The following is a 19,122-nucleotide window of genomic DNA, read 5'->3' as shown; positions in this document are numbered from 1 at the left end:
TGATGTAGAGCAAAAGTTAAAAGAAAAATAAGTCAATGAGACAGACTCTCCTTCAAAACTCTTTATCCCACTCAAATATTAACAGTGGCCAGCTGGGGTGGCAGGACTGGGGGTGGGAGGACTCCTATTCTTGTGGTTAGGTACCTCCATTTTTGCATGTATTATTTTTATAATCAGGAAAAATATGTTATTTTATGAAGGTCTGGCAAACAGATTTTGGGGAAACCGCTGATTCTAACTTCATAATGGGGTACAGAATATAAAGATGGTTGGCTTTTAATATTTGCCTACTGTTTTGGTTCACTCCACCGTGATCATAAAGTAAGAGAGGGATTTGGTGAATGTTTTCTGTACGCAAATCTCCTGACAATGGGCAGGTACAAAAACAGCAAAGTGACCACAGAGGGACCTTAGAGGACTAAGGGACCCACCAGAAATTACCCAGGTAACATGCAGTCAGGTCTTTGAAATGGGGTATTTGAAGATTGGTGGAATGCCAAGTTTTAGTGCCAATATAAATTCAGATGTGCCTGCCACATGGGAGGAGATGCACACGCTTATGTTGAATAGCAATAAAAATACTGAATTATTCAGTCCATTTTGACAATTTGGGTTCATTCCTCAAGTTCTGAAATATACGAAGACTAATTATCTTGAAATGCTTGGAGAATACGATCTGGAACAGAGGTTGGCAATTTTTTTCCATAAAGAAACAAACATTAGATGTTTTAGGTTTGTAGGCCATAGGATCTCTGTGATAACTACTCAGCTCTCAAACGTAATGTGGAAGCAGCCACAGACAATGTGTAAGTCAACTTGCATGGCTGTGTTCTGATAAAACTTTATTTACTAAAACAGGCAGCAGGTCAGATTTGGCTCATGGGCTAGAGTTTGCCAACTCCTGGTGCCTTAGTCCGTTTTTACACTGTGATAAAGGCATACCCAAGACTGGGTAATTTATAAAGAAAAAGAAGTTTAATGGGCTCACAATTCTACGTGGCTAGGGAGGCCTCACAATCACGGTAGAAGGTGAAAGGCATGTCTTACATGGGGAAGGGAAGAGAGAAATGAAAGCCAGTTAAAGGGGTTTCCCCTTATAAAACCATCAGATCTCGTAAAACTTGTTCACTGCCACGAGACAGTGTATGGGGAAAAAGTGCCCCCTTGATTCAATCATTTCCCACTGGGTCCCTCCCACAATACATGGTAATTATGGGAGCTATAATTCAAGATGAGATTTGAGTGGGGTCACAGCCAAACCACACTACCTGGTCTGGTAGAGTAATCGTTTGTTGTTGTTGAGATGGAGTCTCGCTATGTCACCAAGGCTGGAGTGCAATGGTGCCTTCTCGGCTCACTGCAACCTCCGCCTCCCGGGTTCAAGCGATTCTGCTGCCTCAGCCTCCCTAATAGCCGGGATTACAGGTGCATGCCACCATGCCCAGCTAATTTTTGTATTTTTAGTAAAGATGGGGTTTCACCATGTTGGTCAGGCTGGTCTCAAACTCCTGAACTCAGGTGATCCACCTGCTTCAGTCTCCCAAAGTGCTGGGATTACAGGCATGAGCCACCTTGCCCGGCCCTGGTAGAGTAATTGTATCTTTCCCAAACAGTCTAAAGTGCTATGACTTCCTTTTGAAAAGTTTAGTTTCACTCTGTCCAGGCTATAGAAAACTCCGTAGAATTTGTAGTGTTAGTAAGAACCTGAACCAGCCTGCATATCTATTTAGTATGTCTTCTCTAGTTTCCTGCTCATGTTGCTGGTCTCCTTACAGAGGGAGCACTCTGGATATTTTGGTGTCATTTCCAGAGAGACCAGAGGCAGCTGGAGTTATGCTGCCTGCGCTCAAATATGAGTTTAATCCCTTATTAGCTGTGTGACCCAGGGCCAAGTTATTTATTTCTCTATGCCTCAGTTTCCTCAACTAAAAAATGGTGATAATATAATACCATCCCTCGTGAAGTTAATTATGCAGATTAAAAGAGTTAATACTGTAAAGCATGTAGAACAAAAGCTTGGAACACAGGAGATATGCCACAAAATAGCTGCTATTATTATAATTAATCATTTGCTGCCTTTTTTCAGTCTATGAGTTATTATTAGAAAATTCAAGTCTGGTAATCCCAGCACTTTGGGAGACCGAGGCAGGCAGATCATGAGGTCAGGAGATCGAGGCTATCCTGGCTCACATGGTGAAACCCTGTCTCTAGTGAAAATACAAAAAATTAGCCAAGTGTGGTGGTGGGCACCTGTAGTCCCGGCTACTCAGGAGGCTGAGGCAGGAGGATGGCGTGAACCTGGGAGGTGGAGCTTGCAGTGAGCTGATATTGCGCCACTGCACTCCAGCCTGGGCAACAGCGTGAGACTCCATCTCAAAAAAAAAAAAAAAAAAAACTCAAGTCTGTTAGGCCATGTTTGCATTGCTATAAAGGAATACCCAAGGCTGAATAATTCATAACGAAAAGAGGTATGATTTTGGCTCATGGTTCTGAAGGCTGTGCATGAAGCATGTTGCTGGCATCTGCTTCTGGTGAGGCCTCAGGAAGCTTCCACTCAAGGTGGAAGGCGAAGGGGGACACAGTACATTACATGGTGAGAGCTGGGGCAAAAGAGAGAGGAGGAGGTGCCTGGCTCCTTGAAACAACCAGCTCTCATGTGAACTAACGGAGTGAGAACTCACTCATTGCCTTGATGAGAGCAACAAGCCATTCATGAGGGATCTGTCCCCATGACCCAAACGCCTCCCCTGAGGCCCCAGGTCCAATACTGGGAATCACATTTCAACATGAGATTTGCACCCAAAGCATACCATCAGAATGTTTTTGTTTGTTTGTTTGTTTGTTTTCTGGAAAATGCTCCTATAGCTACTCTTACTGAATCTAAAGCTGTCTCATTCTAAAGTCCAACCACCCCATGAAAGGAGCAAATGTGTGTGGGGTGACTCAGCTAAGGAGGTCAAGGAGAGGTGGTGACGCTTCAAGCTCTTGTGCAACCGGTGTCTAAACGGCAGAGTTCCTCTCTGCCCTGCACCAGCGCTGTCCAACAGAACCTCCTGTGACGACAGAAATATTCTGCCCAATACGCTGGCCGCTTGTGACTAATGAACGCTTGAAATGTGATTATAGTGCAACTGAAAGACTGAACTTCTATTTTATTTAACATTCATTTAAATTTAAATAGCCACATGTGACTTGTGGCTAGCCTTGTAGAAAGCACAGTCCTAGATAACACTAAAAAAAAAAAAAAAGGTAATTCTCAGTTCATATTCATATTCTCTGGGTTCCTTGAACTAAACCTCTGAGTAAAACCCCAGAGAAGAATCATAAGTGACTCTAGGGGTTATTATTAGCGTAGAGTTTCCAGCACTTTAAATAAAAAATATGCCTTCATCTTCATTTTCTAACATCCCACCTCTTGGGACTAAAATGCTTTGGCTCTCAATTGCTCTGCACAATAATTAAATACATGGAGCAAGAAACCCGGATGGGCTTCTCCTTGGCAATGTCCATTCCGGATGCTCAGAAACAGCAATCAATCAGGGATGTGGGTGGCCAGGAAAAAGCCCGCTCACAGTAATAAAAACACTTTGAACCAAATTCAGAAGATGTTCTGCCTCTGATAAGAGTGCTCAGGGAATGCAGGATTAAAAAGTGAAATCAATTGAACTGAGGGGAAAAGAGCTACAGAACATTTTATTATTTCAAAAGAAACCTGCTGTTGGTTGCAGAGAACACGAAAAGAGAAGGTGGATGTGCAGAATTCTAGAGTTCAATCCTTGGGTCAGCTCTGGTTCTCCTAAGCCACTTGACCCAGGGAATGCTGAGTCTCCTAAAGAATTCTGCTCAGGACTTCCCTGGGGCTCTCAGGGTCTGAAATCTACCAGCGGGCTTACTGTCCTGGCCTAGATGACCAAATGCCCCTCTTAATCTTCTGTGATTCTCGAAGTCACCAGACCTGAATGCATGAGACCCCCTGAGGTTCAGGGTCAGCTCAGCCTGCCCAGCCTGGTGGTTCATCAACATCCTCAATAACGTTAAATGCTCACAGGCTTCAAAACAGCAAGTCCCCTTCTACCAGGCAAATGATGGACATGCTTGAGAAATGATCTCAATAATCAGGTAAAAATATCTGTCCTCATTGAATGGAAAGCCATTTGATCTGTATCCAGTTTAGCCTCCTTAAAGAAGTCCCTAATTTCACTTACAAACATTAGTTGACGAAAATAAATTGGTCTCTTGCTCTGTGAACTTCAACCCGGATATAGTACAGAAGTAAGGAGACATTTTAATGGAAATATACTTAATTTCCTGAATAGATTCATGGAGGGTCAAGGGATGAGTATACTGGATCTCTCTTCAAGCCAACTAGCTGGAGGTGAGATTTTATTGGCTAAAATAGATGTACATTTAAAAAATAGATGATCTTTTCTTTTTTTCTCTTTTTGCTCTATAGTAACTCACTGGAACATTCACCACCATGAAAAGATGGATTCTGATAAAGACGAGCTCACAAATGACTAATGGTAGCCTGACATCTCATTCCATAAATCAAAGAGATATTGTCAAAGAACCCCACGCCAAATCTCCAATTACTGTAACATGTTTCAGGAAGCATTAGACCTGAATATCCAAAGACTGAGGACGTGAATCAGAGGCGGACAAACCCAACCAGAACCTTATTATAACTAAGAGAGATCAGAAGCACAAGCAAATACAGACACATCACAGGGCAGAGAGCTGCAGCTCAGAAAAGAAACCTTTGTCAAAAATTGAGAAGGCAAAAGGACAGTCTCTTGGCTCCCATCAAATACAATGGTTGAAAGTATAACTTAGGCCAACTCTAAAGTTAGATGAAAGCATTAGACAAATTAATTATACATAATTGACATTGAAAGAAAATATTCATATCTTTCAATCATAAAGCATATCAACCATAATAAAGCATGTAAAAAGCAGATAAAAGGAAACAAGTTAATATCAATCTAAGAAAGTAGTTAACCTGCAAAGCAAGCATGGTAGCAGGAATGCAGTTGAAGGAATAGAACTCGCCTCAAACTCAGAAGTGGGATGCATCACATCTGATTCAGCCAAGAAGAAACCTTACAGTTCTCTTGAAGAATGGTCTCTTGAAAAGAAAGGCGGTACCAGGGTAGACACCCAAAAGGTGAGTGATGTGTTATATGTAATAAGTCAGTCTCTGCAGTACTCGCAAATAAGGAAGGTATGCTGAATTTGAATGGTGGAAGTGGCAATGGGGTGAAACCAACCATTGAGAGGCTTTCCCTAGACACTGGTGTGTTCTTTCTCTTTTTATTTACCCAGAAAAGGAGAAACAGATCAGGACCTTGAGTGCTCAGAATGGTGGCAAGGAATCCTGAATTATCTTGTGAGATTAGCAGGAGGGAAGGCTTAGTCATCAAATGCGTTCTGGATGATCCCAGGAGTTTTCATATTCATCAAACGCATATGGACTAGAGAAGCCCAAAGGATGGAAAACAGGAACCATCTGCCACTTGAATGCAAAACTGGTGATGGACACAAAATCCACCTGAATAAACCAAACAGGGCTAGCAGGTAAATAAGAGAGATATGTCCCACGGTAGCCTGAAAGAGAACCACAGCTCAACCAAACACTGAACACAGTTGAAGGGAGCTGAGAAAGATGCTGGGTTGTCTACGGTTGATGAAATATTGCACATAGTCTTGATAATGCAGAGTATTATTTACCCTTGAAGGTTTCAACAATGGCATCTGCATAGCGAAAGGATGTGTGGATTGAGAAGCATACTTTGACCTTGATGGACTCTGGCTATAAGTGGCTGCCACAGAACTGCTATTTATCTGCCATGAAAAAAGTAGCCATCCACAGGGCTTGACTTGCATGGTTCCGTTTAAATCTGGAAAGTAACTATCCACATCACCCTAACCTTGACTTTACTGTGCTTTACTGTTTCTTTCTATTGTATCTTGCATCTACAGATGATGAGAGAAAAACCTGTTCTAAGGGGAAAAGAATTGCTAAATGAGAAAATGCAAGCTCCACGTGTGTTGGTTCTGCCCCTATGTGCTGAGTCCCAGTGAGGGGAAAACGTGGAAAACGTGTCGTACAGACTAGAGTCCGGCAGTGGAAACAACACAGGGCTGGGACCATCAAGGACTGTTCAGATAAGCGGTTCTCAATGGGGAAGGTTCCGTCCCCTAGGGGAAGTTTTGGAAACTTTGGGGGTGTGTTTGATAAGCATGCTGGTTATCCTGGAATGTGAAGGGTGGTCGTGCAAAATGAAGTATTGTTCCCGTCCCACACCGCTTTCCAAAGTCGCTCTGGGCATCAACATGGGTGAAATCTGCTGGATCATCTGGGCACAGAATGCACCTCCCATTCACATGTACATACAACCTTTTCTACATAGGTTTAGTATACATTGCATATTCGCTACTATGGAAACCCAGGGAAGCTGATTCTCTTTCTGTTTTTCTTGGAACTTTCCTAAGATTCTTTTCCATTTTGGAAAATCATATCAGCAACTGACAGAGTTTGGATATCTGTCCCCTCCAATTCTCATGTTGAAATTTGATCCCCAGTGTAGGAAGTGGGGCCTGGTGGAAAGTGTTTGTGTGGTGAGGTCAGATCTCTCAAGAATGGCTTTGTGCCTTGCCCATAATAATGACTGAGATCTCACTCTGTTAGTTCCAGGGAGGGCTGATTGATTGTTAAAAAAAAAGCCTGGCACGTCCTTCCCCTACCCTTGCTTCCTCTCTCCCACGTGATCTCTGCACACTGGCTCTGCTTCACCTTCCACCATGACTGGAAGCAGCCTGAGAGCCTGGCGCCATGCTTCTTGTACAGCCTGCAGAACCATGAGCCAAATAAACCTCTTTTCTTTATAAATTCCCCAGCCTTGGGTATTCTTTTATAGCAGCGCAACAGTCTAAGACAGCAAGCTGAGCTGCTTGGGGTGTGTGAGTCTAAGGCAGCTTGCCTTGATCAGTCTACACTGGGTGTACATGTCCATGGTGACGTTAACTCACCTCCAGCATCTGCCTACTGCATGGTCTACCAGCACCATGGAGCCAGGGTGTTCATGTACTGAGGTACTGATTACCCGGTTATACATTACTTCCCTTGTATTCCCACCATATTATGTCAGGGCACTGTGAGCTGTGTATGTAGACAAGTCATATGACCTTTGCATTCACTTCAGGGAATGACAAAGCACTTGTTATAAAAAGCGGGTGTTGGCTGAAGGTTTGGGGACTGCTGGCCTCAAAGCTTGAACTTGGGCAAGTCCCCTGTCTCTCTGAACTCCTGTGCTGCAGGAATCAAAATGAGAGGTTTGGACCAACTCCAAGTCCTGTTCCATGATGAGCAGTCCAGAGTGAACAGTTGGAGGTAAGCGCTGTTTGGGGACTGAGGACTTGGATGAATCACAGATCTGAGTGGGAAGGGGCAGCATAAGCCATCGTAAACCAAACCTCTGCTGCACACACAGAGAGAAACACCACCACTACTTCTACACACGTTTGTGGTTATAGCAACAGCTGGGCACATAGTGATCATAGCCGGGTGTTGTATCCGGGAATATCAATGAAGAAAGCTTACCAACACGTGAAGCCATAAACCAAGCTATAGGTTCCTTGAGGGAGGGGCCAGCCATATTTTTCTGAAGTCTCAGAGCACTGGCCACCACAGCCCTCTCCCCAGCAAGCAGCTGCAGCCATACGTGCAGGAGGCCCCATTATTTATGGCACCAAAGTGGAGCCTAGGATGTGGTGTAGGTAGAACAGATATACAGGGTTTCCTCTATGCTTTCTTTCATACACAGCAAATCATCTTGCTTTATTAAATTGCCTGGCATTTTCAGAAGACGTCAGCTATTCTTTCCCCCTCCTTTTGTCCCCAACTAGAGCTGGCCTTTATTCCCTGGAACAAAACACTGAGGATAAGGAAAGCGAGAAAGGGAAGTCAGGAAAAGAATTTATAGTAGGGAAACCCAATGTGACAGTTCCGAGCCTCTAGATGGTTCATGACCCTGAAAAACAAACCAGCATGTCAGCTTACCTGTTCTGTCCGTTGAATTTAAATTTCAGGATCGTAAAAATAGTTGTGACATCAAAACGTGCACAGCATTAGAGCAGCTTCCAGTTCACAGAGGGCAGTGACTCTAGACCCCACGGGCTCCTGCAGAGCTGAAGGCTGCCACAAGCCGCTGGGGGCCTCCCCACAACCCCACCCAGGGCTGCTCAGAAGTCTGCATGGGCAGGGCTTGTATTCCAGAGACCTCCATCTGGCTCCACTTTTCTTTCTCAACGCCACCCCATACTTTCTCACGTGCAGCCCCAGTCTTGGCCCTTAATACTCTGTGCTCACAAAACTCACTCTTCCAAATGAGTATTGCAAACCAACCCACAGAAATGGCTTCCATGAACCACATCTTCACCCCTACCGAACTATGCGAAGGTGGGTTTCTATGTATCCCTTCAGCTGAGGAAGCAACCCCACACCCTTGGCTCGCCAGTGGCCTCACAGACTCCCAGGACCTCGTCCCCTGCTCCAGCCCACCTCCACTGCAGAACTAAAGCTGCTGCAATAAACACCAAAGGGCCACAAGCTCCCTGCAACTTGGCATAACTAAAGGAGTTGTGTTTGACTTGGATTTTTAGAAAATGAATCTCATGTAAATACGTGAAGTCTATCAGGAGACCCCTGCTGTGGATTTGTGGATGGACTGAACATGTATATATGCATACACATGTCCACATGTATGTATACATACACATACATATCAGTATCCCCCTGAAAATGAAACAGCTTTCTGGCTGTTATACTCTGGTGCATTTTGAAGCATGTTGATCATGCAGTGCCCCGCCCCAGCACACCAGCAAGGGGCCAGCGCTTACCTCTCTGTGTCAAAGTATGTGTCTATGTAGGAGTGCGGGGCTCCTGCCACGGCAAAGTTACTGCTTCCAGTGTCAACGAGAATCTGTAGCTTTTATGTTTTAAGGAGAAAAAAAAATAGAAAGCATCAAGTTATTTTAATAAGGCAATACTCTTGAATAATTTTTTTAAAACTAAGTACCAAGAATAATTTATCAGTTGGAACAAAAAAAAGTATACTGACAAGGAGAATACAAAAAGCTATTATAAAATTGAAATCTGAACAAAGTCCATGAAGAAGCTTGCACTGGTGAGGGGAAAATGGTCGTGTCTCAGATACACACTGAGCCTTAAAAGAGAATGGATTCTGTTAAATAACTGGGTTTCCTTTTTAGGCCGTTGGCGCTTGAAACCAAGACTGAGCCCTTTCTTATCTCTGGGCTTTCGGCCAGGTTTAGCCCTCCGCTGGGCTCACCCTCCCCTTGCTTTTCCAAATCTTGCCTGGAAACCCCGATCCAACGTGACCTCCCCTCCCCAGGATGCCTCCCAGCCTCCTCCTGGCATGTGGTGGCCCCTCACCTCCCTGCACGGCACCTGGGAACACCTGTCATAAGCGTTGTTTTTTAGGTTATTTGAGATATAATTTGTGTATAATAAAAATGCAAGATCTTAAATGTTCGCCTGGTGAGTTTTGGCATGTGTCCCAAACCAAGATGCAGAAACTTCTATTCACCTAAAAAGGTCCCTTTATGCCCCTTTCCCGTCTGGTCCCCAGAAGCAACCACTGTCTGGCTTTTGTGACCGTGGACTGGTTTCATCAATTCTTGAACATTCTATAACTGTAATGATGTAGGTTTCTGTGTGTTTGTTTTTTTAGCATAGCTTCTTAAGTGCAACTTGTCTTTGAGACGTCCTCATGTCGCATCAGCCCTTTGTTTCTCTTCACTATGCAGGGACACACCATGATTTGCCTCTGCTTTTGACGGGCCCTTGAGTTGTGTCCAGTTTAAGGCTACTATGAATAAGACAGCTATGGACACACTGTACAGGTCTTTTTGCAGACATATATTTTCATTTCTCTTGGGTAAATACCTAGGAGTGAAACTTTTTGGATCATAGATACATTTTTTTTTTTTTTTTTTGAGGTGGAGTCTCGCTCTATTGTCCAGGCTGGACTGCAGTGGTGCGATCTCAGCTCACTGCAAACTCCGCCTCCCGGGTTCACGCCATTCTCCTGCCTCAGCCTCCTGAGTGGCTGGGACTACAGGCGCCCGCCACCGAGCCCGGCTAACTTTTTGTATTTTTAGTAGAGACGGGGTTTCACCGTGTTAGCCAGGGTGGTCTCGATCTCCTGAAGTTGTGATCCGCCCGCCTCGGCCTCCCAAGGTGCTGGGATTACAGGTGTGAGCCACCGCACCCAGCCGACTAGATACATTTTTAATGTTTTAAAGAAAACTGCTGAACAGGTCTGCTATGTGGGTCCACCAAGTTATATTCCCATGAGCAATGGATCCATGGGCCATTTGGTTTACTTGCTCCGTATCCTCCCTCAGATTTGGTGGTGTTGGTCTTTCCAATGTGAACCATGCTAATGGGTGTGGAATGGTATCTCACTGTGGTTTTAATCTGCAGTCCCCTAGGGACCAATGCTATTGGGCTGTTGCCCGGTATCCCATTGTTTCACTCATCTTCCCCAGTGAATGATGTCTCAGGGCAGGTGTGTATGTTACTCATCATTTTATGCCCAGCATCTATCCCAAGTCCGGACACATGCCCAGTTGTTTACAGAATGAACACATCTTTTAGAAATAAACATAGACCACATAGATATAGCCCAAAAGGTTGAAAAACAAGTTTAAAAAGCTATAGACTAAAGAAATCAAAATAGGCTGGGCACAGTGGCTCATGCCTGTAATCCCAGCACTTTGGGAGGCCGAGGTGGGTGGATCCTGGCTAACACGGTGAAACCCCATCTCTACTAAAAATATAAAAAATTAGCCGGACATGGTGGCATGCACCTGTAGTCCCAGCTACTCGGGAGGCTGAGGCAGGAGAATTGCTTGAACCCAGGAGGTGGAGGCTGCAGTGAGCCAAGATCGCATCACTGCATTCCAGCCTGGGTGACAAAACGATACTCCATCTCAAAAAAAAAAAAAAAAATCAAAATGGGCAAGTTTTTGCCTAGGATTATCTTATCAACAATTATAAAATAATTTTGCCAAGGACCTCAGTTTAGCTGGGTCCAGTGTTTGTCTCTGAGCTGACCCATCAGCAGGATCTGACTCAGTCTTGCTCCCTCTTCCTGGAAATATTCTTCACTCTGGATCCCGGGCCCCACACTTTCCTGATTTCCTCCTTCTCTGATTCCTCACTTTAGTCTCACGGCCAGGTGCTTCTCATCTCCCCAACCTGCTGAACTTTCCCAGGGCTCAGCTCAGGAATCACTTCTGGGATCCATCCACTCACACCCTTGATGTCCCCACTGAGTCTCAAGGCTTTAAATGCCATCCGCATGTTGACGACCCCCAACTGTACATCTTGGCCCCGGCCTGCACATGCACTCTGGGCTCTACCTATTCCACACTTTTCCCTGGCTGGCTAATAGTCATCTTTTATGGGTTGAGATGTGTTTTCCAAAAAGAGATGCTGAAGTTCCTAACCCCTGCACCTGTGAATGTGCCCTTATTTGGAAAAAAGGTCTTTACAAAGATAATCAAGTGAAGGTGAGGACCACGGGGGTGAGCTCTAATCCAGTATCACAGGCATCCTTCCAGGGAGATGAAAATGCACGGAAAGCAGACCCACGGGGGGTGCCAAGTGACCGCAGAGACAGGGATGGGAGTGACGGAGCCACAAGAATGCCAAAGGACTGACAACCATGGCCAGGGGCTGGAAGAGTAAAGGACGGCTCCACCTGGAGTCTCAGAGGATGCATGGCCCCACCAACACCTTGATTTCAGACTTCTTGCCTCTAGAACTGTGAAAGAATACATTCCTGGGTTTTTTTTTTTTGACAGTGTCTCACTCTGTCACCCAGGCTGGAGTACAGAGGCACAGTCATCACTCACTGTAGCCTCAAACTCCTGGGCTCAAGGGATCCTCTCACCTCAGCCTCTGAAGTAGCTGGGACCACAGGCGTGCATCACTATGCCTGGCTAATTTATTTTTATGCTTTGTAGATATGGGGTCTCACTATGTTGCCCAGGCTGGTCTTGAACTCCCGGGCTCAAGTGATCCTCTGGTCTTGGCCTCCTAAAGCGCTGGGATTACAGGCATGAGCCACCGCACCTGGCCCATTCCTGTTGTTTTAAGCTCTCAGTTTGTATACTTAGTTACAGCAGGTCCAGGAAACATCTTGAGATGGGACATCATCTCAGGCCTGGCGTGTCCTGAATTGAGCTCCAGCTGCCCCCACCCCCGCTCTCCCGGTGGACTTGACCATCTCGGTCAACAGCAGCTCCATCAGGTCAGGCCAGGCCATGCCGGAGTGATGCCTAGGGCTTCCTTCCCCTCACGCCTCACATCCAGGCACCAGGAGGTCCCAAGGGCTCCACCTTCAGGTTCTGGCCCACACCTGCCCACCCCTCACCTCCTCCAAGGAGACTGTGGGGGTCCACACCACTGTCTTCCCCTCCTCGTCCTCACTGGTGTCTCTGCTTCCTTCCTAGGCCTACTTCCAACCAGCAGCCACCACAGTCCTATTACAGTTAAGTCAGAGGGAGTCAGCCCTCCACCTCCCATGGCTCTCACGTCACCCAGAGTAACTGGCAAAGTCTTCACATGGCCTGCCGAGTCACTCGCCATGCCCTGACATCACTCCTCCCAGCCACGCTGACCACCAGGCCACTCCGTGAATGCCCCAGACATGCCCCAGAGGCAGGGCCTTTCCCCTGGCCACCTTGCTGGGGTGGGGGCTCTTCCCCAGGATACCCAGATCCACGTGGCATGGCCCATCGCTCCCTTCCAGGCTTCCTTCAACGCCACCTTCTTTGTGAAGCTGACCCTGGCTGGCCCTTTGGGAGAACTGCTGTTCCCAGTCTCCTGCCGGCCTGTGCATCCCTTTCCCTCCCATAACACCACACCTTTCATGTAACAGTGACAGCGGACACGGAACACCGCCTGCAGTGGGCGGGGCACTGCTGTACGTGCTTCCTACATCCATTAGCTTATTTCAACCTCATAACAGAGCTCCGAGGGCAGCACAGTCCTCACTCCATGTTACAGATGGAAACGCTGAGGTGCAGAGACACTGACTTGCTCAACTCTACAAGGGTAAGTGGCAGAGCTGAGGCTGGAACCCACAGTCAGACTCCGAGCGCATTCTTGTAACCAACTCAGCCACTGCCTGGGCCCTGTGCGCAATCATGCCATTCACGGGGTCCCGACAGCTCCTGCTGTCTCCGCCCCACCAGCGTGACGCCTCCCTCTGGTAGGGATTTTTGCTGTTTGCTGCTCTGTCTGCCATGCATGCCTACAACAGGGCCAGGCACACAGTAGACACTCACACATTTGTGGAATCGACAACGAAATTATTCGCAAAGGTAAAATCAAAGACACTCGTTTTGCCCTTGGTACAAAGATAACAGATTCCAAAAAAATAAACAAGCAAGAATAATGCAGTCTGTGCACACAAACCAGCTGTGTGTAGGTTCTGCACACACAGTTTTTGAGCTGCTGGCAAAAACAGTCAGGCTCCTACTTCCCTAATCTACTAAGTGCCATTGCCCCTTCCCCTACAGGAGGCCGTGGAAATAGTGGAGAGGAATGAACGACAGTCCTGGGCATCTGCCAGGGGCGATGCTATAACCTGTGGTGACACCCCTGTTTTCTCAAACGAAAAGCTACTTTGTGCCTTCAGAGAATTCCCTCCCGACCAGTGAGGATCATGTTCACAAAAACTTTGTAGGAATGGTAGAGAAACAGATTTGGGGGATTAAGGTTTGAAGTGAATCTAAAACAATGGCAAAGGCACTCTACTTTTTTTTTTTTAATATACTTTTTTTTTGAGATGGGGTCTCACTATATTGCCCAGGCTGGTCTTGAACTCCTCACCTCAAGTGATCCACCCGCCTCAGCCTCCCAAAGTGCTGGGATTACAGGCGTGAGCCACCACGCCTGGCCAGCAAAGGCACTCTAAGTAATGAGACTATAAATGTTACTTTAAACATCTTAGTTTTAGTAAATGAATGCTCTATTCTTAATTTCTATTTACAAATACACAACTCCTAGAAAACGCGTAAGATCTCGCTCCTTTACAGAGGTGTTTGGGTTGATTTCAGATAGAATGTAATCTCACATATATAAAAATATATTTACATATATATTATGTATTATATATAATAATTTATTATCTGGTTCTTCATCCAAATATAGATGCTCAACAGCCCCAAGTTTCAAAGTCACAATTTGGGTTTGATTTAATCCTAATTTCTCATAAACGTACAAAAGGGCATGAAAGATTGTGAAATACATATTTGATTTCATCCCCATTTCCTGACATACAACTCCTAAAATCTCTGGAATCTCCACAGCGATGTGTTTTTGTATGCTGTGAGTTGACTGATGGCTGGCAGCCCCTAGGTAGCTTCCGGATGGGGGCTGGTCACCAGAAAGAGCAAGGCGGGATTAGAGGACTGGAACTTTCAGCCCCACCCTCAACCTTGGGGAGTGGGGAGGAGCTGAAGGTTAAGCTGATCACCAATGGCCAATGGCTTAATCAATCATGTCTACATAACGAAGCTTCCACAAAACCCCAAAAGAACAGGGTTCATTAAATTTCCAGACAGCTGAGGTTCCTGGAGGGTGGCGTGTACAGGGAGGGCACGGAAGTTCTGTACCTGTCCCCCTATACCTCACCCTACACATCTCTTCATCTGTATCTTCTGTAATGCCCTTTATAATAAACCAGTGTATGTGTCTTCCTGAGTTCTGTGAGTAAATCTAGCAAATTAATCAAACCAAGGATAGGATCTTGGAAATCTTCCATCTGTAGCCGATCGAGCAGAAGCACAGAGCTCACGACTGGCATGGAAGGAGCACGGAGCTCGCGACTGGCATGGAAGCTGGGGGCAGTCTTGGGGGACTGGGCCCTCACTCTGGGGTCCGACGCCATCCCCAGGCAGACAGCGTAGGAACTGAACTAAACTAGAGGATACGCAGCTGGTGTCTGTTGCAGAACTGATCGATTGTTTGTCAGTGAGGAGAAATCCCCACACATTTGGTCCCGGAAGTCTTCTGTGTTGATCGTTGTGGTGTGAGAGCAGAGGGAAAACAGTGTGTGGTTTTTCCACTTAGAGGAACCAAACAAATCTGCATTGACATGGATTTTACAGGAGAGAAATTGTTGGAGGCTGAGTAATTCTTGTATGTATCAAATAGTCAGTAACAGGTCAAAGTAAGTGAAGGAGATCCGTCCCTTGGTCAGTCTGGTTGAACCAGATATTCCTGAAGGACAGGGTTCTCTCTTTTTCTGCTCTTAAATAATAAACACTAAGTTATCAGTAACTCACCACAACCTGATTCTCAAAGGGGGCAGGCATATCAGAATCCCTGCACCATTTTTTAAACATTCCCCCAAACTGAATCATTTTAAGAGATGAATTTATCAATTTGCATCGAATTACACACATTTTTCCTCATCCTATCTCTTCCTGTGTGACACTGTCTGCTATAATGTTTCTTCTTTTATTCTTTTCATCTTTACTATACAGATTTCTGGTGTTTAATAATTGTCCTGGTGAACTGCAAGCTTTACATCTATTTTTAAATTATTCTAGTCATTTTCTTTACAATTTTATGTGATATCTCTTAACCTCTTCTCTTGATTTAGCAACTTAGAATGATATTTTTGGGATCCCCACTCTGCACACTTCTAAAAAAATCAAGATGTGGCTGGGCGCGGTGGCTCACGCCTGTAATCCCAGCACTTTCGGAGGCCGAGGCAGGCAGATCAAGAGGTTAGGAGATCCAGACCATCCTGGCTAACACAGTGAAACCCCGTCTCTACTAAAAATACAAAAATTAGCTGGGCGTGGTGGCGCGCACCTGTAGTCCCAGCTACTCGGGAGGCTGAGGCAGGAGAATTGCTTGAACCCCGGAGGCGGAGGCTGCAGTGAGCCGAGATCACACCACTGCACTCCAGCCTGGTGACAGAGCGAGACTCTGTCTCAAAAAAAAAAATCAAGATGCTTGGAAGGGACAGGGGGTGCTCTAGGATAGGGAGCGATGGGAAGAAGTGCTGGATTATAACATTTTTATTTTCATCATATGCCTTTTTGTAATTTTACATAATGCGTGACCATCTTTCTTTTTTACCTACCTGCCAATATTTTTTATCTATTGTCTGTCAGAATTTCCTTCCATTAAGGAAGAGGAGGTGGTGAATGTACCTATGTCACCAGGAATCTCAGTCCCACCAACCTCTCCATGGGTTACACTGTTGTTTATATATTTTCAAGATTTGCTTTTGATACCCATATTTCCCACAGTTGCTTAGTCATTCTATAAGGAAAGAGGTTCTCTTCTTCCTACCAGTCCTCCTGTCTCTGACTTCACCCAGCTCCCCAGTGGCTAGGTTTTGTTCAGCCTCCCACAGGCCCCACCCAAAGTCGGACACCATCTTCCCCAAGGGCTTTCATGCTTGAGAGCACCTATCCATGGCCTTTACACTTGAAGAATGATCTGCCTGGGTTTTGTGCATTTGGGTCGTATTTTTTTCTTAACACTTTATATATATATTTCTCCAGTGTCTTTCAACAGCGAGTATTTGTGGAGAAATCTAAAGCATGTCTTATTTTTCCTCATTACACGTGACTTTTTCTCCTTGGATACTGAAGAATTCTTTCCATAGCCACAAAGTTCTATAGTTGTATTGTTTATATTAGAACCATCGTTCTATAGTTTTACTGACATATCTTAACATTGGTTGGTCTAATTCAAGTTTCCTGGAAAACGGGACTCACTTTTTACATTAATTTCTTATGGCTGCCTTAACAAACAGCCACGAACTGGTTGGCATGAGATAATAGACTTTTATTTTCTGGCAGTTCTGGAGGCCAGAAGTCCAAAATCTAGGTGTGGGCAGGGCTGCGCTTCCCACAGAAGCTCCAGCTCAGGGCCCTTCTCGTCTCTCCCGGTTCTGGTAGGGGCTGGCAGCCCTCAGGCTGTGTCATGGAGGTATGTCCCCAGGCTTCTCCCACTCACTTGCTGCTGGCTGGCGCCTATACTTGCTCCGTCCATCTTCAAGGCTTGCCGGCCTCTAGGCCTCCTCGTTGCCTGCAGAGCTGGCTCTGTGACACCTTTGCAGCCAGCTTAGGATTATCACAAGAGCAAAAGCCACTTCTATGGCTGATGTGAAAAGAGCAAGGGCCGGGACCTAAACCATCACTGGGAGGAGGCTCCAAAGTACCACGTGTCCAGCACCCAGGCTGGAAAGCACCGAGGCTCAACCAGCAGATACCTCGCCAAAGCTGCCATGAGCTGCCATAGGGAAGGCACAGGGCCCTGAGTCTTCACCACTGTCTCTGTGTTGGGGATTTAAATGCTTCCTGGAGGTGAGATGAATTTTGAAGTTGCTTGGCTAAAACGGGGTAAAGAAGGAAAGGAGGGGGGTAAAGAGGTAAAGGAGAGACAGAAAAAAAACACAAAAAAATTCCTTTACAAGGCAAATCAGAGAATATTAGGGCTTGAGAAGAGGACAGTGTGGATATTAGGCAAGAAACATCAATCGCCCTAAAAAGATAACTAATTGCACAACAGTAGGAAATACGTTTTCTTAGCCATTAAAAGTCACAGATAAGAACAGCTATAGATTGGGCCGGGCGCAGTGGCTCATGCCTGTAATCCCAGCACTTTGGGAGGCCAAGGCGGGCGGATCACGAGGTCAGAGTTCGAGACCAGCCCGACCAACATGGTAAAACCCCGTCTCTACTAAAAATACAAAAATTATCCTGGCGTGGTGGCATGCACCTGTAATCCCAGCTACTCAGGAGGCTGAGGCAGGAGAATTCCTTGAACCCAAGAGGCAGAAGTTGCAGTAAGCCAAGCTCGCACCACTGCGCTCCAGCCTGGATGACAGAGCAGGACTCCATCTCGAAGAAAAAAAAAAAAAAAGAACAGCTACAGATTTCTGAACAAGACCAGCCTTCCTCCCTGTGCCCACTGTCCATCGTGGAAGCTGTTTCACAACCATTTCTGGGTCTCGCTGGCAACTCTGCACTCAGTAGCTCAGGAGACCCCACGCCCGGCCGGTCAGGCTGGCAATGCACGTCCACACTGACTGCAACTGCGTAACTAGACAGGGCCAAGGCAGGAACAAGACTTGCCCTTCACACAGCAGCCCTAGTGACAGGGGAACTCTCTCCAGAGACGCTTCACCCTGCTTCCCTCCATCTGAAGTTCCACCGCAGCCTCTGCATCGTCTCATGACCGGAGCTCTTTCTCACACGCCCAGACCCAGTCCTGCCTCTCAGGGGGTGTCACTCCTCTGCAGAGGCAGGGAACACAAATGCAGAGAAAGTCAGACCAAAGTGTGGACTGCATTCTTTTACACAGGTGATTTCTTCTCATTGCCCAGGCATTCAGCACAACCATATCTTCCGTGGCAGTTCCAGCAAAAGCTGATTTTCAAGAAGGTTCAACTCAGAGTCATGGCTTGGCAAAGCCAGTCACCATGATGATCGTTCCTAGAGCATATGATCTGAGAGAAATGGCCCCAAATAAATAAGGCGGCCACAGAGTCAGGCAAGGGACGAGTCTCCAGGGCACAGTAAACGCTCTGGGCTGTGCATCACATCGTGTGTCTGAGCGGCCCACAGGAGCCAACACCATTTTCTGCGTGGTGACACTGGAAATGGACCTTTCCCGTGTTGAATTCTAGCCAAGACCATTACCCACTTTTGCAAGTAGCCTCAACCACAGAGATAAAAAAAATAGTAATGCCACCTGCTCTATAAATTTCACACGAGGCACTCTCAAACAACGGAAATCTCAAACACCCCGGCTGTGGGCTCCTTCCAGGTTCCTCACCTCACGCCACATGCTAGCAATTTAATCTGCCCCTTCCTTTATTCTAGGAATTTCCAAAATTATTTCCTGCCTCTTTGGGTTCAACCTCACGTGCATGTATGCATGTGTTCACACATACACATCAGCCTAGCCCTGGGCCATGTCCCTTCAGCTACATAAAAGGTCATTGAAAAGATATATTCTCAAATTCAGGGAATGTTCTTAACTTCCAAGCAAAGCAT

General features: G+C 46.1%; 1 protein-coding gene across 1 annotated transcript in view; it reads right to left on the bottom strand.

The window, feature by feature from the left end:
• BACE2 (beta-secretase 2) overlaps window positions 1–19,122 on the bottom strand; it is a 107,487-nt gene that overhangs the window by 40,616 nt on the left and 47,749 nt on the right. The window contains exon 2 of the mRNA XM_030806172.1: window positions 8,899–8,987. Within this exon, the coding sequence (XP_030662032.1) occupies window positions 8,899–8,987 (89 nt within the window). The remainder of the gene's footprint in view (window positions 1–8,898; window positions 8,988–19,122) is intronic.

This window comes from Nomascus leucogenys, chromosome 25, assembly GCF_006542625.1.
Source record: "Nomascus leucogenys isolate Asia chromosome 25, Asia_NLE_v1, whole genome shotgun sequence".
In the NCBI taxonomy this organism is placed as follows: Eukaryota; Metazoa; Chordata; class Mammalia; order Primates; family Hylobatidae; genus Nomascus; species Nomascus leucogenys.
This window is presented reverse-complemented; position numbering and strand designations above follow the sequence as displayed.